At 41.1% G+C, this 21314-nt stretch overlaps 1 protein-coding gene and 1 pseudogene across 1 annotated transcript; both read left to right on the top strand.

Moving 5' to 3' along the window:
- The first annotated feature begins 247 nt into the window (after positions 1-247).
- LOC144657249 (UDP-glucose 6-dehydrogenase-like) lies at positions 248-21108 on the top strand. Its single transcript, XM_078517571.1, has 13 exons — positions 248-497; positions 591-692; positions 834-869; positions 3372-3487; positions 4159-4204; positions 5409-5484; positions 5782-5903; positions 6312-6459; positions 16700-16925; positions 17557-17652; positions 18198-18238; positions 18359-18450; positions 19691-21108. Exons 1-13 carry the CDS (start codon positions 336-338, stop codon positions 19877-19879), a joined length of 1452 nt encoding a protein of 483 aa, XP_078373697.1. The 5' UTR covers positions 248-335; the 3' UTR covers positions 19880-21108.
- LOC144657103 (uncharacterized) lies at positions 7510-15026 on the top strand (annotated as a pseudogene).
- Positions 21109-21314: the final 206 nt, after the last annotated feature.

Below are 21314 nucleotides of genomic sequence, written 5' to 3'. Positions count from 1 at the left end.
TCTGGTGGAATACTTTCCGGGCGCGGGACATTCTCGTCCCCATAGCCCTTTCGTTTCTCTTAGCCGGCTTGGCACGAGAAAGGCCTAGCCGGCTAAGAGAAACGAAAGGGCTATGGGGACGAGAATGGGCGCGGGACCTTCGAAAAACGGGCCCCAGGTATCCTCGATCTACAATTAAAACTAACCAATCAGCGTTGAGCAAAGGAATACCCCTTTGATATCCCGCTGACCACTTGTAGAAATCTGAAAATGCTGCGAGTAAACAGAACTTGAATCAAATCAATCCACGGCGCTTCGTTTGAGAAGCGTTAGTTGTCTATTCACTCCTTGGAGAAATGAATTCTATCAAAGCTATTTGTTGTATAGGTGCTGGGTATGTTGGCGGCCCAACATGTAGCGTCATCGCGCTAAAATGTCCAGAGATCAAAGTTACAGTAGTAGACTTGAGTAAGCCCAGAATTGACTCGTGGAATTCGGAAAAATTACCGATCTTTGAGGTAAATTAAATTAAAAACTCTACATTTAAGTCCGTTGATAGAATATTTTATTGTTTCTTGAATGATGTAAGCCTCTTTGTTTTATCTTCGCAGCCTGGTCTTGACGATGTTGTAAAGCAATGTCGTGGCAAAAACCTGTTCTTTTCAAATGATATCGACAGCGCAATTCGCGAAGCGGACTTAATTTTCATCTGTGTGAGTATATTGATCTAGTGAATCGATTGTATTCATTTATTTGATACAGGAATTGTTATTAAATGGATTCTATCTTAACTATGTTTCCCCCGACCGACGTATAAACTTATCAAAGCGGCTTCGACTTTTATTTAATTTCAGGTTAACACGCCGACAAAAACGTTTGGTTTAGGAAAGGTGAGCTAGAATTTTAATAAACTTAAATTAGACTCTTCGAAAAGCCAAAAATCAGTAGCAGGATTTAATAGCTTTAAAATAGACTAAATGTCATGTTTTAAACAATTAAGCTTAACATAGCTTTTAGTGGGAAATTAAATATGCATGCGATGTTACGTGGTCAATCTTAGATTGGCCTTAACCATATATTTATCTAGCTATCTGCTGTATAGCCTCTCACATAATGAAGTTTATATAAAGTCAGATTTTTGCCGTGCAATTTCGTTGTTATAGTGATTTTAATTTAATTGCATCGATTAACACAAGGGTCTATTGAAAAATACAAAATTGCAGTCATAAAAGATTAGAGGACAGTTGGGAACTACTCTTGCTTGGAATTCAAAACAAAATCCTGATGATATTGTTATGCTAAATATAAGTTTGCAAGCGGGGCTATTGTGGTTTTCACTTATTGAAGCCAAATGTTTGATTTGTGTTGAAAGCTGTACTTTTTTTATCACTGTAATGTGAGCAGCTAAATAAATAGTGCACATTCACAAGGCAACCGTCACTTAAACAAAGGAAAAGAATCAACAATATAAAATAAGAAAATAGATATTTACATGAAACAAGGATGACTGTAACCTGCGATCAGGCTTTCTTTTTTTTCGCGGCCGAGGGAAGGAGTGAACCTTCCACCGTGAGAAAAATAACGCCTGATTGCAGGTTAGGATAACTGCTATTCTCTGGGTTTTTTGCTACTTTTTGACCTGGAGCAACGTCTTTATCCTTTGATTGCATTTTTACAAGTTTGGCCAATCCTGCTTATTTTCTAAGAAAATAACATAAAATAAGAAAAACTAAGAAGTACAGTAGCATACATGTTTATTTTTGTATTTTTATAGTTTAATGCTACTGCGATAGTTTTGGTGGATTTGGCTCATCCTGCTTAATGTTTAGGTGACAAAAATAATGAGTCCAATTCAAAAGTTTACATAACCCGTTTAATATGTGAAGTAGTAGTACAAGGGGTGTCTCTAGAAAAAGTGCCCACTTAAGATAGGAGTCTGCTTAAGGAAGGGTAGAAATGTTGTGTGTGTATACATGTATATTTTGGCTGGGCCGATATATGTAAGCTGATTTTTGGTAGGTGTCTGCCTACAGATTAACCGCCATGGCGTTAGTAGAGAATTGACCTTACATGTACTTAACGTTATGCCATGCCACTGAGCTGGTGGAATAAATGAAACAAAAGTTCCTTTTTGTCCTGTCCAGAGCATCTCTTCAAGCTACTGTTTTTGTCTTGATTGCATGTTTACAAGTTTGGCCAATCCTGATCAATGTTAACCTCGCGTCTATGTTTGTTCCTGCCTATTGCCACTTCTTATAGATAATGCATTTTAGCTGCAATGATTTCATTCTGCTTTCTTGTTAAAAATAATCAAATTTGCAAAATACAGGTAAAAACTAGAGGGAGGGAGGAAAACCGATGAACCCTGGAAAAACCCTCGGAGCAAGGGCAAGAACCAACAACAAACTCAAACCACATTTGGCACTGGGCTGAAATCGAACCCAGGCGACATTGGTGGGAGGCAGCACTCTCACCACTGTGCCATCCCTGCTCCCTTAGTTTGGGTCTGCTCCCTCTCACAGTTATGGTATAGCACAATAAAATACATTTGGCATCATCTGATTATTATTAATATACAATCTTCGTTCACTGTCCAAAATCCACGCGCGCAATTGGTTAAAATAGATCACGTGATTTTGCTTTACCTGTCGTCAGCAAACTCAGACAGTGCAGTATTGACAATAATGCACGAAAATCGTGCATTATTGAAGGTTTCTTCAGCTTCAAAGCTTGTAGAAGTGGAAGAAAAGTATATTCCTCAAATTATCAATGACCCAATACCAAACAAAATCTAAGAGGATAACAACTTGAAGCGCTTTCATGTTCAAAGGTAAACTGCAGCTCAATAAATACATTTTTGTTTGCGATTGACTTGCTTGTAGTTGCTTGATTGTGAAAGCCATCTACTTGCATTGAACAAGCTTCTCGCTGACTGTATTTATGAACGACCACAGCTGATGAACGATTTTATGAACCATTTTAAGTTTTATTTCTGTACGGCTAATTTGTGATTTTTATATTATTGATGTAATCCCGTGTAATTATGTACTACTACACTTCTTATTTTTAAACATTAAGTTTGTTGTTTGAAGTTCGTTAAGTCGATGATCGCTTGCAGTTCGATGCAGTGTACTCAGATTGTATATTAAAAGGGTTAGAGTCTGTTCATTCGTGTTTTGTTGACAAATACACGCACTTGCTGGCCTCACAATGAACTCAAAATTTTCAATACTGCACTCGGCTACGCCTCGTGCAGTATTGAAAATTTCTCGTTCATTGTGCGGCCAGCGCGTGCGTGTATTTGTCAACAAAACACTCACAACAGTCTCTAACCCATAAATAATGTCTGTACTTTATACATCCCAACTGTCATGTATTCATATTAATTTTAGGGTCGTGCACCAGATTTGAAGTACATAGAATCAGCAGCAAGGCACATTGCTGAGGTTGCAGATGGTGAAAAAATTGTTGTAGAAAAGAGTACAGTCCCTGTAAGAGCTGCAGAAAGGTATTTAGTATTTATCAAATTTATATGTACTAGCTTAAGCTACTAGTACTCTTTATGTATGCAGCACTGGACTCCGGATTGAGCGGCCCGCGGTCCTTGTGTTTTGTTCTTGGGCAAGGCACTTTTAAATACTTTCATAGTGCCTCTCTCCACCCAGGTGTACATGTAAATGGGTAATGGCAAACTAATGCTGGGGGTAGCCCTGCAATGGACTAGAATCCCATCCAGGGGGAGTAGAAATACTCCTAGTTACTTCGTGCTACAGAAACTGGGATAAGCTGCGGCCTGAATGGGCCACAAGGCTCAACGCAGACTTTAGGAAGTGACTTGAGGAGTAAATTGCTACCCCTAAAGATGTCTATTGTAAGTGACTCTGCCCCAGTCAGTATTTTCCTCAGATTGCCAAAACCCTTTTCTACTCTGAATAGGATAATTGACAGGGACACCTGAGTGACGTGTATTATTTTACTCAGAACACAACTCTCGTACACAGATCTCAGGATCCAGAGTTCAGCACATTGAACACAGATGAGGCCACTGTGCATTCCCTCAGAGTACAACATGTAATTTGATTGTAAAGTCTTCAAATGGTGGCATAATTTTTTTTTTTTAATTTGTTAAAATTGGCTGCAAAATAATTTTATGTATTAAAATTAAAATTTCTTTTGCAGTATTACAAGAATATTTGATGCAAATGGAAGCAGAGGAAAATTTCAGGTTGAAGTTGTTTCAATCTTAGTTTTATATTATCATAAAATGTAGCTTTTTGGTGGATCTCTTGATGTCTCACATCTCACATTCTTTTTAATTTTTTGTTTGTTAATGTTTTTTTTTTTAATTTCCTTCATTTCTAAGATGTTTTTTTTATTTATTTACTACCTAATTTAAATTATTATAATATTTTTAATCGGGCGGGGCCTGGGCCCGATTCATAATCTGCACGGAATTTTTTTTTTGTTTTTTTGTCGGTAAATCGATCCAGACCCACGCGGCCCAGCCGGCTCTTCTGTCACGGTCACGCAAGATTTAATATTTTTAATAGAGATCAGCCGATCACTCGCATTTAACATGAACACTCTACTCTCTAAAATGTATAATTTTGTTTCATTCCATATTTCACAAGAAGAGAGGGCTGAATATAATCACATAGCGAAAACAAAGACCGCTTGGACATGTCCAAGCTATTTAAAACTACCACTACGTCAGACCCATGTCACGCGATCTCTCGCTTGTAGCTATATAAATAATCATTCACCTATTTTCTGTTTGAATACTCTGCGCTCTGTTTGTGTGAAATATTTATTGTTGTGTTACTCAAGCGTTTGGCTCGGAGCGAGTACAAGTCGTACAATTTGCCCGGAACGTGTTAAATATTGCAAAACGACGACTTATTTTCTGGATATCGCAATTTTTGTTTTGAGTTTACGGTATTTTGAGAATCGAAACGTTATCGAAACGTAAGTTGCAAGCTCAGCAAGAATATGTCAAAGCACGGGATACACGTCATCGCGCCAGGGGAATTACCAAAAGCTTGTCGGAAGACGCTAAACGGAGAAATAAAATGGGATGGCCTTAGTGTACTCTTTATTTTGGCGTGATTTGGCTTTCTTTTAAATGAACTGGTTTGGGTTTATTTTATTGAACATTCGGAACAAAATTAATATTTGCATGCGTAAGCAGGCATTTTTCCGGCTAGGCATGTGGTTTTAAAAAGCAAAAGATGGCGTGGTAAAGGAAATTCATGTCACGTTCACTTCGTGACTAACGCAAACACGACTTGTGTGTTTCTCAAGTGACTGCTTTTCTAAAGATTTTTTTTGCTGTGTGGTGCCGTGCCTTTAAGCCAAAGCACTGTAAGAGGTCAGGTGGTCAAACATTACCCGCACGATTATAAACTGCTTGCAGTTCTTGTTTTATTTAGGTTTTGTCCAATCCAGAGTTTTTGGCTGAGGGTACAGCAATGAAAGACTTAATGGATCCTGATAGGGTCTTGATAGGTTGGTATCTAATTAACACCCACTATTTAAAGGATACATTTATATGTGAAGGACGAGGCATCTTGAGAAATTAAGCCTAACTTTTTTCAATATGCCAAATATTGTTATCCACCTCAGTGCTAACCCCTCCCCTCCCCCCCAAAAAAGCCTTAGGCAAGCATGTAAGTTCCCCAAGCAAGCTAAATGTGAGAGTTGCTTCAGTCTATATCAAGGTTTTTTTTTTTTTTTCTCCGATTTGTGAGATTTTACGTATTATTATTTTATTATAGATGTTATTTGTTTGTGTTTTTTTGTTAGGAGGTGAGCAGTCTAGGGAAGGATACAAGGCGATTGAAGCATTGTCATCAGTTTATGAACACTGGATTCCCAAAGAAAATATTATTAAAACCAACACTTGGTCTTCGGAACTCTCAAAGCTGGTTAGTACATGTACGTTGTAAGCTACTGTATGGCACACAAGTGACAACTATCAGCAATAATGCTTTTGAGTGAAAAGTAGCTTCCGGACATTTTAATAAGTAATTATTATCTGGAATGTGTGGTACCAGAAAATATTGATGCCTGTGTCCAGCTCTAGGGTGTTTGAAAATTCAGGTGGGGGTTGGTGGTCTCATGAAGCAAATCAAATCATGAATTTCAAGGAGGGGTGGTGGTGTTGAAGGAGGGAGGGGAGGGGAGGGGAAAACCCACTGCAAGGGGAGTATGGAATATTTTCTTGAGCAACACAATATTATATCACACATTCTGGAAGGTTACGTTTTCTATGTTACATAAAATGTAACATAGATTATTATTTTCTTTTTATGTTTTTTTTTCTTTTTTTGCAGGCAGCCAATGCATTTCTGGCACAACGAATCTCCAGCATCAATGCTATGAGTGCGATCTGCGAGGCCACTGGTGCTGACGTGTCTGAAGTAGCCAGTGCAATTGGACGAGACAGTAGAATAGGAAGCAGTTTTTTGCGAGCCTCAGTTGGTACGATATAATTTTAGTCTTGACCGATCCTGTAGTGTACAGTACACTGAACGCCTGTCCGGGAGATGTTTGGCACCAAATTTGTAGGCACTAAAAACTCAAAGCACATTGCACACCTATTGAACACAAAAAAAACTACAACTGTTGTTTACCTTGATTCTCTTTGATTAGTCAGTCAAATGGAGTGTTAAATAACTACATGTAGAACGTGGAATGCATGTATGGTGCCCGTATGGCTAGCCTGTCAAATTCTAGACTGATCGAGGGAGACAGGACTTGACTTCTGACTGAGGTCGTTGTTTTTTATGTTATGTTTAACCCTCGGACATACCGCTCAAATGTAAGTTACCACCTCTCGTCTCGTTTCTCGCGAGACGCGTCTCGTTTCTCGCGAGACGAGTCTCGTTTCTCTCGAGACGCTTCTCGTCTCTCGCGAGAGTCAGTGAAGCGTTTAGTATGGAATATATTACTCGCAAGAGGCCGTATTATATCAAAGATTTCTGTCTGTAGTGCGTTGCCAAATCGAGGAAATGATCTCCGACATTGACTTTGCTTGGGCTCGAAACGTTTTTTTTTTTCAACAACAAGTTTTCGTTCATGTAACTATGATGTAAATCTTTGAACAACATGTAAAGTTACGTATACGGTCCGGAAGGTTTCTTTGGCCATCCCCTTTTTTTTTTTTCGTTTATCGTCGTATGTGTTTCTGATTTTGGGTCGGTCGGTCGGAATTAAAAAAAAAAAATTAAAAAAAAAAGTGGATAAGGAGTCTGGAACTAGGAGGCCCGGTACCTCAGCATAATGTCCGTGGAGCATGGAAACAAGAAGACATGGTTACAAAGTCAACATGGCGGCAATGGAGGAAGGAAAAATCGACGTCGTGGTTAAACTCAAACAAGAACAGCGTAAAAAGGATGAAACATTATTTAAAATAATGTGTCATTGCCTTCTATACCTTCTGTATAAATTTTTTTTTTTTTTTTTGAAAACGCGAAAATCTGGGTCGGTCGGACGACGCTAAACAGAGAAAAAAAAGGGGATGGCCTTTCACATCTGCAGATAAGATTTCTTTAAGAACAACAAACATGCTTGTGTAAATATTATCTTCCGAAAGAATGTCGCCGGCCGCCGCCGCGCCGTCGAATCGAAAGTTATCTGAAACATATTTAAACGAAATTGTAAACCTTGTTGAATGAAACTTAAGTCTTGAATAAAACGCGTATCGATAATCGAATGTTATAAAAGCAAAGATGGCCAAAAAGCGGAAAAAATGAACCGTGACTGTTTATAGAAATAGTTACGTGACCGTCTGCAAATTCAGCTCACGTGCGACAATTTGTCGGCCGCGTTGAATTGCATTTTGATCAAGCGTCTCGGCACGATTTCAAAACAAGTAATATCTTGGGTTTTACAAGGTTTATAAAGTTTGTTGAAACAGTAAAATACTCTGCCTTTAAAAGGTTCACTTGAATTGACTCAAAACTACCTCCTGTAACTTGAAACCCGAGATGTCGCGAAACCACAAAACTTTGATATGCCGCACGGCAAACAAGACGCAGGGAGCTATTGATTTGAAGCTTTATACGAATCAAAAGTTTTTTCTTGGAAAGAGCAAAGCTGTTCGCTTTTTTTCCAGTGAGAAAGCTAGTTCGCAGGAACGAGTCGACAGTGGATTCCAACAGGTAATTTAACTTCGACCTCAAATTAAAAGCGCTCGACCTTTGCATACTGTCGAGCATTGAAACATTTTTCTAGTAACTCGCTGAATACAACTTAAGTCTTAAATAAAACGTATGTTATGAAAGTGGGTTTTGATTTTCTTTAATTTTGCTTTAATAAACTCGGTACATTTGCATATAAATACGTGTTATATTCCCCAAGCCCAACTACCGGGCAGTTTCACTCTTTCACAACAACATTCGAATAACAGTGAACTTATAACGCTTTAAATGTATTTATTTTGGCCTACTAGTTTCGCTTGAACATTTAAAAAACAAATGGGAAACAGTTTCGTTGAGATATCCCTTTTATTCGGAATACAAACCTGTGTATCTTGAAGCTGCGAGGGTTAAATCCTATTGTTTGTCGTTCGTAGCAACGAGTTCATGCATATTTTGTGTAAAAGTTTTTCATGTACCCAGACAAAACGTTTTGCTGTAAACTATGACTGGTTTAGGTGAAAAACAAACAAACAAATAATTTCTTGTTTAACACACGAATGAGTCATTTGATAGATCTGTAAAACATTTCAAGACGTGCGTGCCGCCAACGATTCAGACAAATGTTAATTAAAAGCAAGCGCTCGGACGAGCGCCGCCGATCGATCGATCGGCGAAGTGAAACTATTATGGCTATCTTGATTCAGTTTCGCTTGGAAATACGTTTTTGGTTGCACCCAGTCAAGTTGTTTTGCTGTAATTACATGTATAGATCATTTAGGTCAAGTACACGACGAAGTTATAGCCATGACGTAAAAACTAAACATGTAAAGACAAGCGTGCCGCCACCGATTCACGCGCGAAATTTTATCCTGCTTTGGGAATGTCGGTGAAGTCTCACTTGACAGTTGAACAAATGCAACAGTGTTGAGATATTTTTAGTTGTATTGCGTGACAAATAGTATGATAAGTGATTTGCGTTATCAGGTTATGTAATGTTTTGATTTCTCGTGATTTTGATGTAGACAATAGAACCATGTAATCAGTCATCGCTGTCTAGGTATTAGGGTGTGTCGCGCGTCAGTGATAAGGGAAAACCGAGCTAACTATTGTTCATTCTATCAGAGAGTGATATCGGGTGTGATCAGGAAAATACTATCAGAGAAATAAATTGTGAAGTTTGTGGAAACTAGCCGTGTACTTATTGGCATTCCCAACACAGTGGCACCTCGGACGGGACTCAAGAAACTGTTATTGGCCAGGAAGCCGAAATGGAGAAGTTGAAGACAGACTTAGGAGGTAAACTAAAACTCCTTTTATTTACCTTGGGAAAAACACAAGGCGTACTAGATTCTGGAAATGTGCTAGCAATTAACCGCCATCTCGAAGCTCTGACTAGCATAGCCAGTCAAATAGATAGTTTAAAGCTCCAAGTGGTCGAAGAAATGTTCAAAGAGGGCGGTTCCGAAGAGGATATCGCGAAGTGGAGCACAGATATTGAAACAAAGGTCGCTCAAGTCGATACTGAAGTAACACATATAAATGAACACTTAGCTAGTATTAAATCAGAAGAGGATTTCAAAGCTCAAGAAACCGAGAAGGAGCTTAAAGCGAAGGAGCGTGAAGACCAGCTTAAATTCGAACGCGCACAGCTTGAGCAGAAACTAGAATACGAGCGAAAGATAGAAGACGCGAAGAAGAATTACGCAACGAAGGCAAACGAAGCTAAAGCCAGTCCTGCCAGCGAGGGAGCGCGCACTAAGTTACCTAAGCTAACGATTACAAAGTTTAATGGTTCCTTTACGGATTGGCTCCGTTTTTGGAACATTTACGAAGCAGAAATCGACAAATGTAGCGACATGGCGGCGGTAACTAAATTCGCCTATCTTAAAGATCTGTTAGAGCCTAAAGTCAGGGCGGGAATAGATGGTCTCCCTTTCTCTAGCGAGGGATATGAGCGGGCTAAGAATATTCTAAAGAACAAGTATGGGAAACCGTCTGAAATAGTGAATGCGTATGTCCAAAATATCATGGGGCTACCCGTAGTCAGTGGGGCTAATCCAGCAAGGATCCTTCAATTCTATGAAGCGCTCTCGTTCAACGTTCAAGCTCTAGAGACCCTGGGTAAACTTAAAGAAGTAAATGGTTATGTGCGAATGTCGATCGATAAACTACCGGGAATCAGGGGCGACCTTGTTAGAACAGACGAAAACTGGCAAGAATGGGACTTTCCGAAGTTCGTTTACGCCCTCCAGAGATGGACAGAAAGAAATCCTGTGCATGTGACCACCAGATCAAGTGACAAGTCCTGGCGTGACTCAAATGCGTTTAACACCCAATTAGGCGACGCGCGTCCTCGTGGATGTCTTTATTGCGACGACACTGATCACAGGCCACACGAATGTACCAAAGTTCCCGATCCAGACGAAAGACGGAAGATTTTCTTGAAAAGACGACTCTGCTTTAACTGTGCCGGAGACAATCACAGGGCGACGGAATGCAAGAGCACGAAAACGTGTTTGTTTTGTAAAAGAAAACACCACACCTCCATCTGTGACAGAGGAAACACAGACAACTCGATGACAGCTACGCAAATTGGCGATGGTCCTGTGGTGTACCCGGTGGTTGTCGTGGAAATTGCAGGAATTAAATGTCGTGCACTTTTAGATTCTGGCACAGGAAGTTCGTACGCTTCGGCCGCACTGCTTGAGAGAATTGGCGCTAAACCTCACCATTCTGGATTGCGCAAGATAGAGATGATGTTGGGCTCGAGCAGTCGGGTGATGGAAGTTTATAGAATCAAACTTAACTCAGTGAAGGGAAATTTTGAGATGGAAGCAGAAGTCACAAAAGTAGAGAAGCCACACCTTATGATGTTAGAAAACCCACGCTACAAGAAGCTCGTAGAAAAACACCCTCATCTAAAGGGTGTGACCATGGATGACAAAGACGAGAGAGCTCGCCTACCTGTGCACATCATTCTAGGAAACAGTGAATGCCCCAGAATCAGCACCACCGAACCTCAGCGCGTGGGAAGAGAATGGGATCCTGTAGCAAGCTACACAAAGTTGGGCTGGACCATCACTTCACCCGGTAAAGAAATTGACACCACCAGTATGCTCCTCACACAAACGTCGAAAGTTGACTACGAGGAACTTTGTAAGCTAGACGTACTCGGGTTGGCAGATTCGCCTTCAGGGGATCAGGGTGTAGTTTACGATGAGTTTAAAGAGCAGCTGCGGAGGAACGAAGAAGGGTGGTACGAAACCGGTCTCCCGTGGAAGGGAAATCATCCCCCTTTGCCAAACAACAAGGAAGGAAGCTTACGCAGACTCGCTAGCCTAGTACGGAAACTTGAGAAGAATAGGTCTATCGATGATTACAATGCTGTCATCCAGGAGCAGTTGGCGGAGGGAATAGTTGAGCGCGCCCCAAACTCTGCCGAAGGACGGGAATTTTACATTCCACACAAGGGAGTCGTTCGAGAAACCGCTGAAAGCACAAAGCTGAGAATAGTGTATGACGCCTCCGCAAGGGCCTGGGACGGCGCGCCATCTCTTAACGAATGTCTTAACACTGGTCCACCGCTACAAAACCAACTATGGAGTGTATTGATTCGAGGGCGTTTCAATCCAGTTGCCATCACTGGTGATATCAAGAAAGCATTCTTACAAGTCAGAATCCGACCAGAAGAAAGAGATGCTCTCAGGTTCCACTGGTTAAAGAACATGGAGACTAAAGAAGTTGAGACACTCCGCTTTACAAGGGCGCTGTTTGGTTTGGGTCCCTCGCCCTTCTTGTTGGAAGGGGTCATTGAGCAACATCTGGATACCTGGAGCCTCAAGCAGCCTGAAATAGTACGCGAGATTAAGAAGAATCTGTACGTGGATGACCTAATTAGTGGAGGAACAACAGTATCCAAAGCAAGAGAGATGAAAAATGCAGCCACCGAAATCTTTGCTGACGCCGCCTTCGAGCTTCATAAATGGCATTCAAACGTTGCTGAATTGGAATCCACTGAAACCGATCAGACCGCAGACCAGACGTTCGCTAAACAGCAACTGGGCACCTCGTCAGGGGGGGAGAGTTCACTGCTTGGCCTAAAATGGGATAAGCTGAGAGATTTGCTGAGCATCACTGTACCGCCTGAGAAAGCCGACAACACCAAGAGGGGAATATTGGCCAAGGTAGCGCGGATTTATGATCCACTCGGATTGGCGTCTCCACTCACACTGTGTGGAAAGCTGCTTTATCGCGACGCCTGCAACCTTAGAATTGGATGGGATGAACAATTGCCTTCTCACCTAGCCGACAAGTGGGCCAAATGGGAATCGAGATCACCGGAGAGAATCACATTTGCGAGGGCCCTGGTTCAGTATCGGGAACCAATTAACAGCATATCCCTACATGTCTTTGGAGATGCAAGTGGTCTGGGCATGGCTGCAACAGCGTTCACTGTCGTTTCACAACCATCAGGCGTCACACAAGGAATTGTGGCAGCTAAATCTCGATTGGCCAAACAGGGCCTCACCATACCACGCCTAGAGCTGGTCGCCTGCCACATGGCAACAAATTTGGCAACTAACGTTAAGGAAGCCCTCGAAGGATATCCGGTCGACCAAGTTTACTGTTGGTCCGACAGTACGGTTGCGCTCCACTGGATTCGAGGAGGAGGAGATTACAAGCAGTTTGTGCACAACCGGGTGCACAAAATTCAAGAGAAAGATTGGATTACCTGGAGACATGTACCTACCAAAGAGAATCCAGCCGACCTGGGGAGTCGTGGAGGACCTGTAGCGCAAGACGACGATCTCTGGTGGCGTGGTCCGAAATGGCTCTCTCAACCAAGTGCTTGGCCAGTCGATATTACAACAACCGCTACCGCTGAAACCCTGGCTGAAGCAAAGACGGTACAAGAGATATTTAAGCTCGCCACCAACCAAGAGGTGGATAGATTTGACGCAGTTCTAAACAAGTATGGTCTCTGGCGCGTGCTGCGCATCGGCGGATGGGTCGCGAGATTTGTCCATAACTCCAGAAGCCCACCTCGTGAAAGGAAAACAGGGCCACTAACCACCGAAGAACTAAAAGTTCAAAGAAGATTCTGGGAGAAGAGAGCACAGCAGGAAGGTGTGAAGTCAGTGAATTATGAGAACGACCGCTTGCAACTTAACTTACAGTTAAACGACCAGCAACTCCTTGAATGCCGGGGACGGATACAGGGCGTCTACCCAGTGTATCTCCCAGATACAGCAGTCTACACAGAGAAGTTCGTTGAAGAAGCTCACAAATCTACTCTACACGGAGGTACGCAGTTGACAATGGCCAAAGTACAAGAAGAGCACTGGGTCCCACGTCTAAGACGACTAGTGAAGCGCATTGTGAAAAAATGCCCCGGATGTAAACGATTCCAGGCCACAGCCCTAGCCGTACCACCTCCTGGACTGCTGCCGCGAGATCGAACCGAAGGTTCCACTCCATTTCAAGTTGTGGGGGTCGACTATGCTGGCCCAATCAAGTTTAAAGCTACTGAAAAGCGCGAAGGAAAAGCCTATCTTATCCTGTATGCCTGCAGTTTGACGAGAGCACTGTACCTTGACCTGGCGAAAAGCTTGGAGACCAGTGAATTCCTTCTAAGCCTAAAGGGATTGGTAGCAAGGCGTGGCAGACCAAGTACGATCTATTCAGACAATGGCAGTACTTTCATTGGAGCTGCAGCATGGATTAAACAAGTTCAGAACGACGAGAAGCTAAATGATTACCTTGCAAGCCACCAAATTACATGAAAGTTCAACCTTAGCAGAGCCCCTTGGTGGGGAGGCCAGTTCGAGCGCATGGTAGGGCTGGTCAAAACAGCAATGAGGAAAACTATCGGCAACGCCTACCTAACCTTTGATGAGTTGAAAGAAGTCTTTCTGGATGTAGAAGTTTCACTGAACGGTCGGCCACTGTCCTATGTAGAAGATGACGCTCAATTCCCAGTTCTAACACCGAATTCAATGCTTTTCTGCCAACCAAATATTTTACCGGAGAGGGAGGCACATCACGGAGAAAGTCCAGAACTGAGACGGCGAGCAAAATACCTGGGCAAGTGTAAAGATGTGATGTGGAACCGTTGGACCAAAGAGTACTTACGTGGGCTGCGAGAGCGTCACACCGTAATCCGTAAAGACTCGCCCTGTGGAGTTGAAAGGGGAGATGTGTGTATAATCAAGGACGACAACAAAGACAGGAACAAGTGGAAGCTTGGAATAGTGGAGGAGCTCATTGTGGGACGTGATGGTGTTGTGAGAGCTGTGAAGCTTCGAGCAGGAAAGAGCTATTTAGAGCGAGCAGTGCAGCAGTTGTATCCACTGGAGCTGTCCTGTGACAGGTCCCAAGAAGTGCCGAGACCTCCACTGAATCCAGAGGCGTGTGTCTTCAGACCAAGGCGAGATGCTGCAGTAGCTGCCAGACTGCGGGTCGCTGACATTGCTGAACGAGAGCAGAGCGACTAGTAAAAGGAACATTGTTTATTTGAACATTTAATCGAGTTTATTTTCAAGAGGAACACTTATTATTTGAACACTGATTTCAATCTACTAGGTTTTTGCGAGAAAAGAAAACAACTTCACTAGAATTGTATTTGCTCCCGTGACGGAAACAAATAGGGGAGTGTGTTGAGATATTTTTAGTTGTATTGCGTGACAAATAGTACGATAAGTGATTTGCGTTATCAGGTTATGTAATGTTTTGATTTCTCGTGATTTTGATGTAGACAATAGAACCATGTAATCAGTCATCGCTGTCTAGGTATTAGGGTGTGTCGCGCGTCAGTGATAAGGGAAAACCGAGCTAACTATTGTTCATTCTATCAGAGAGTGATATCGGGTGTGATCAGGAAAATACTATCAGAGAAATAAATTGTGAAGTTTGTGGAAACTAGCCGTGTACTTATTGGCATTCCCAACAACAGAAGGCGAAAATTTCGTACTTGCAGTGCACTCGCGAGAAACGAGACTCGTCTCGCGAGACGCGTCTCGTTTCTCTCGAGACGAGTCTCGTCTCTCGCGAGACGCGTCTCGTTTCTCGCGAGACGGTGGTAACTTACATTTGAGCGGTACTGTACAAGCGAATTTGTACCCCCACCATCGTACAAGGGGGGGGGGGGAGTGGAGGGAACCCCCCCCCCCAGAGTTTTCGTTCTATTAAGGCACAGCAAAATTATTTTGCACTGAGTAGAAAGCCCGTAGCTTACTCTACAAGATGACATAATTTTTGTTGGCTGTGACTTCATTAGAGCTGCCATCTTGGATTTCACCATTTTGAAAATCAAAAAATAACGGAAATTGATGCGAAATCAAGCCAGAATGCTTATGGAATGTTAAAATAAACAATTCACACAATTCTGTTACAAAAAAACTGGAAAAAAATAATTTAAAAAAAATGTTAAAAATAATGATTTTTGGCAAGACCTGCTTGTAGTTAGGATGTTACCATGGCAATGTCAAATATGATGGACACATGATTGACATATCCGCAAGGGATGAATGAACAGCTACCGAAAGTTTCAGCATTGTAGAGTTTCCTTTCAAAAATTTTGAAAAAACCTTACGGTTGGGGGGGGGGGGGGGTTGCATTCATCCCCCCTTGTAGGTCCGAGGATTAAAAAACGAGCGGGAGTTCTTTATCAAGTTAAAAACACAAGGCTAAGCCGAATGTTTTAGACTTGATAAAGCACGAACTGCGAGTTTATTAAACGCCTTCATAAACCTCTGATGTGATCTTTTCATTCATCCACTGATACTTGGATTATTTGTGGGTTATTTTGGGCAAGAAAATTGGACATAAAATTTAGCCGTGTCTTTATCAGATATAGAAGGCACTCATTAAACATTAATTTCCTTTCATTGTATTTTCGTAATGAATTATTAATGAGTTTTTGAAATTCTAAGCAAGAGTCTACTTCTTCTCTCAACAAGTGCACTGACTCCACTTTAAGAAAAGGAAATGGATACCAGCAGACAGTTAGCCTAACTGCTGCTATCTTATCCGATTGCAGTTGTTCTAAGAACAACTGCAACCTGATGAAATAGCAGCAGTTAGACTTTTTGGGTGGGGGTGGGGGACAGATTGAAACAATACTCCTGTTTAATACTTCTTTACTTCATACAAAGCTAAAGGGTGAACCAAGATATTAAGCCCCAATGGCATGGGCAGGCCTTTCTTTACCTAACTAGTTAGAATCTACAGGGAAATTCAAACATAGACTGCTGTTGAACCAAGTGGCTCATCAGACTGGAGCTTATCCCGGTTTCTGAAGCATTAAGCGGCTAGGAGTATTTCAACTCCCCCCTGGATGGGATGCTAGTCCATCCCAGGGTTACTCTTGTCGGTAACCATTTATACACCTGGTTGGAGAGAGGCACTATGAGAGTAAAGTGTCTTGCCCAGTAAACACAACGACACTGTTTCTGGGCCAGGGCTTAAACCTAGACCACTTGATCCAGAGTCCGATGCACTAACCATAAAGCCACCACACCTCCCTGGTCCTCCTGGTAAACATGATCCATGTTTAAGACTTTTCTTTCTACAAACAATAGGTTTTGGTGGAAGCTGCTTCCAGAAAGATGTTCTCAATCTTGTGTACCTTTCCGAGGCTTTGAACCTGCCTGAAGTCGCAAACTACTGGTACCAAGTGATTGCAATGAACGAGTACCAGAGGCGACGATTTGCAAATAGAATTGTGAATTGTTTGTTCAACACAGTGACTGACAAGAAAATTGCACTGTTTGGATTTGCCTTCAAGAAGAATACAGGAGACACCAGGTGTGCCATTATCATAGAAAGTCAGTTCTCTTCAGAGCTTTCAATAATACCTGGAAACTGCCAGAACTTCTATGGATGCCCTGCTGTGAACCACCAGCTAAGATTTATGCAGCCTCCTGTGAAAGGGAGATTCATGTGTTTAAAGTTTCTTTTATTGCTCTCTGACTGGTGCTGCACAAAGGCAGCCACCTCAGGGCCGTACCTAGAATTTTTTGTCTGTGGGAGCAAGTTTTCCTGGCAAGGGCTCTGCCCGCCCACCCCGCCCGGGATTTTTTTTAGTTTAGTTTTCCTTTTTTTTTTCTTTAGTTTTCTTAGATGTTTAGTTTTCCTTGCAGGGGCAACTTTTCTGGTTCCAAGGGTGTTCCTTAGGAGGTGTTAGACTGTATTATTTTTGTTGACTATCTTGTGATAATGTAAATCCGCTGCAGGACATCAAAAGTCAGTGATGAACATTTGAATAACAAAATAAGCACACCAGTTTATACATGAACTTGAGAATTAAATATTTTTATAACTGTTATGTTAGTGGCGAATGTGGACATTAAATTGATTTCATATATAATACATGTACTTCTTTTCTTGTCTCAAGTGGCCAAGTTCTCACTTCTGACATAACATCTTTTTGTGATAGGGAATCAGCAAGCATTTACATCTGTAAATATCTGATGGATGAAGGAGCACGGATAACAGTGTATGATCCCAAGGTTGAAAAAGATCAAATCCATTTGTAAGTAAAAGGAATGCTGTTATAGGTTGATGTCAAAGACATAAAAATCCTAAATGCATTCGGTCCTTAAATAGTTGTATGATGGAAGGACATGTACATGTAGGAAATACATGTATTGGTACCAGGGCTTCAACCTTCCAGGACATAAGATCTCATACTTAAGTCAGTAGTTAAGGTAAGCCAAAGTTAAATCTACATTTAGGCCTAGTGGCCTATCAGGCTGGGGTTAATCCTGGTTTTCATAGCAGTAAGTGACTTGGAGTATTTCTACTCCTCGCTGTTTGGGATGATAGTCCATCAAAGGGTCCCCAGGTCCTGTATTAAATTCGCCAGTACCAATTTATACACCTGGGTAAAAAGGGGTACTCTGAGCAGTAACCCTGGCCAGGGCTCAAAAAGCCTTCTACGCAGACGTTCTTCGAACACAAAGAAAGTTTGCGTAGCCTGAGGTTAGGGCTTAAACTCGGACCACTCCATTTAGAGTCCAGCACATAATTAAACTTCATGTACACTGTCAAACTATTGTGTTGCTTTTTTGTTCTCAGGGAGTTGACACACCCATCCATTTCTGAAGATCCAGAAAGAGGTATTTTACCCCAAACTTCTGTGACCTGTAGTCAATGCAGTGTTTTTCATATACACCACAAGTAATCATCAAGATTTGATTTATTCAAATTTTAATAAATTTGTCTACTTGTTTCCTCAGTGGACCGTCTGATAACAATTGTTAATGATCCCTACAAAGCTGTGGAAAATGCACATGCACTAGTCATCTGTACAGAGTGGGACGAGTTCAAGGTTTGTATTCTGTCCTTGTTTTCATGTCTAATTTTGAATTTTCAGTAGTGACAGAAACTGAAAGCTTACTAGTTGTTTCTTGGAAATTGCTTGGAACTTTGGCCTCAATTGCTCTGACAGGATCAACACTATCTATTATTCCTCCAAGCATTCATTATTACAACAACTACCTTGCCCTCTATACGCATTGCGTGCTTATCATAATTCAATATTGGATCTTCAAGTTAGCCCTGGAATCTCCCTGCCGCCGCTTTTTAGCTTAAAAAAATATGTTATCAGGCGTTGTTTTATGTACGTTTTTACTCTTCCGTAAAATTCCCAAAGTAGCGAATCCTCTAAAGTTGCAAACCTCCAAAAGTGGTGGTAAATCTTAACTGTTGTTAGCAAATTCTGAAAGAAATGACCCTTCAAAAGATAAGACCTCAAATAAAACTCGACCTTCTTTTGTCTTTGTCACTGTGCCATAAAGGTCCAAAAGTAACGAATCCTTGAAAGTTACGAAACTCCGAAAGTAGTGGTAAAAATTAACTGTAGTTAGCAAATCCTGAAAGAAATGACCCTCCAAAAGCAGCGAACTAAAAATAAAACTCGACTGATTTTTGTCACAACTAACAGTCGTGTGACTAAGGTACCAAGGGCAAAACATCGATAATTCTGCCATAAAGTAAATCCTTTACAACAATTTCCACCCATTCGGCTTTTAAATTACTTTTTTCATATCCAAAACTAGTTGTGTAAATGCTGGCATTTTCCCCGACTTTTCTTCAAAATGTTAATTTTCTCGGACACAAAATAACCTTCAAGAATTCCTTTTTTTCACCTGACCACTTCCTGACCTGTGGCAACCCTGATTATTAAATATTAAATGCTTCTTTGCCAATCAAATTAAACTTACGCGTTGCAGATGAACATTTCAATATATATGTCTGAATTTATCAAAACCGGGTCAAAGAAAAGTGACGTCAGTATTCTTGAACAAGTACGTTACTGCGCGAATTGCCTTAAAGCGCCACAAGAAAGGGAAAAAAAAGAAGAAATACAGCGCTGAAAGGTGGAGAAGAGAGAGGAGAAGAGAAAAAAAGACTGACATTCCCTTTAGTTTTTATAACATCGAGTTTGGAGATTTTTTGGAGTCTCTGGCGAGAAAAAAACGCGTTTACTGCGATTTGCGCTTAAAACGGTGAAAATTTCCTTGACCTGGTTTTGATAAATTCAGACATATATATATTTTTGTTTTCAGACGTATGACTACAAGCGTATTTATGACAGCATGCTGAAACCAGCCTTTGCGTTTGATGGCCGAATGATTCTGGATCACTGCCATCTACATGAGATTGGATTCCAAGTGGAAACCATTGGCAAAGTCGTGTCTTCAGGATACATGCTACCGCTAACTCCCCCACTAGCACCTCCTAAGGAAGAGAAATGAACTACCCCTCCCGACCAAAAGTTATTATTATTAGGCAAAGTTATAGAAAGGTTGTCTATCCATAAAAGAGAGCCTGTTCAGTTAATGTATTTTGTTTTAATACATGTGAGCTATGTTTTTCTTTAAGCGATAGCTTTCGCATGGCACGGTATACGAAGTAGATTCAGATTTATATTTAAAGACCATACTGCAATTTCTATTATTTTTCTTACCGCTGAAAGTATTACATGGTCGACCAAAAACCCGAGGGCAAGCAGGAAAATTGTTTAAACACCACTCAGTGGTCAATCTATTGAAGAAAGAGTGCTTATCGGAAAACTGATTCATTGATGGGTGGAATTTGTTGGCAATAATCCTTGCCGAGAAAAACTGCGTTCCATCGATTACAAGGAGGCAGATCTGTAGCCAGTCTGCCAGCCACTGGGTCATGCTGCTAGAGGCCGACTTGGAATAAATACTGTGTTTCTGTTACGCTATGTAAACAAAGAAAAAGTAACAGTCTTCTTTTCCCCAACATTTTTATGAGATGACGATGAGACGCCTTTAGTTCGGTATACAGTAGTTTCATCGATATATAAATTTCTGTTATCGTTAGGAAGTCTTCTACGAGCAATCAAATCAACTGTCAGTTAAAACGGAAGGCTCACTTTATTTAAATGCAAATGTAAACTGTCTTTTCACCAGTTCAGTGGGATAGTCCTGTTTCTGGGCAACAAAAAGACGCGGTAAGAATCGAGGTAGCGTCGTGAATTAGTGAAGAGTTTGAAAATGTGTACTCGGTGTAAAGATTTTTAAGGCAGTTTCAAGGGGATTCGTAAGACGAGTTTTTGATACAGCAATGGATTGCGAAAGAGAAAAGACTCTTTTGTTTTGCTATCTTACCGGCCTCTGTCACTTTTTACTCGTCTAATTCTCAAATTTGTTTCACGAGCGTGAACCACTAATCACATATTTAAAAGTAAATCATGGTCCTTTAAAAGGACGTATATGCAAGCGCTAAGGCAGCCCTCAAGACGATGGAGATATTTTAAAAGTTATGGGTCAATATATTTTTACAAATACAGTCCGAAACATTTTTCGTCAATGAAAAATGAGTTTATTGATATTTCATCCTTGAACACCCACAAAATGCAGAAGTGCGGTGTGGCAAGGTTAACTTTATTATTGTAAAACTTAAGCAAAGTAAAACAAGTATTGTTATTAAATATTTAACCCGTCATCAGTTTAAATTGTCTGATTTACTCTAAGGCTCAACAGGCATTCATAAGAATTTGTAATCATATATTCTACGCAAACCCTGCTTTCGTGGGTATGAGGGTTTCTGCCTTTTCATTAATTTTGTAAGAAAACAGCAACAGTTATCTGGTTATCACTTAATTGCTCTTGAGTTTTATAAGCTTTTAGAATTTTAAATTACATTCAAGCATCCTCGAGA

The sequence above is a fragment of the Oculina patagonica genome, chromosome 6, assembly GCF_052425735.1.
Source record: "Oculina patagonica isolate OP01 chromosome 6, crgOcupat, whole genome shotgun sequence".
Taxonomy (NCBI): domain Eukaryota; kingdom Metazoa; phylum Cnidaria; class Anthozoa; order Scleractinia; family Oculinidae; genus Oculina; species Oculina patagonica.
Note: the sequence above shows the minus strand (reverse complement) of the source record. Positions and strands in the feature narration are given on the sequence as shown.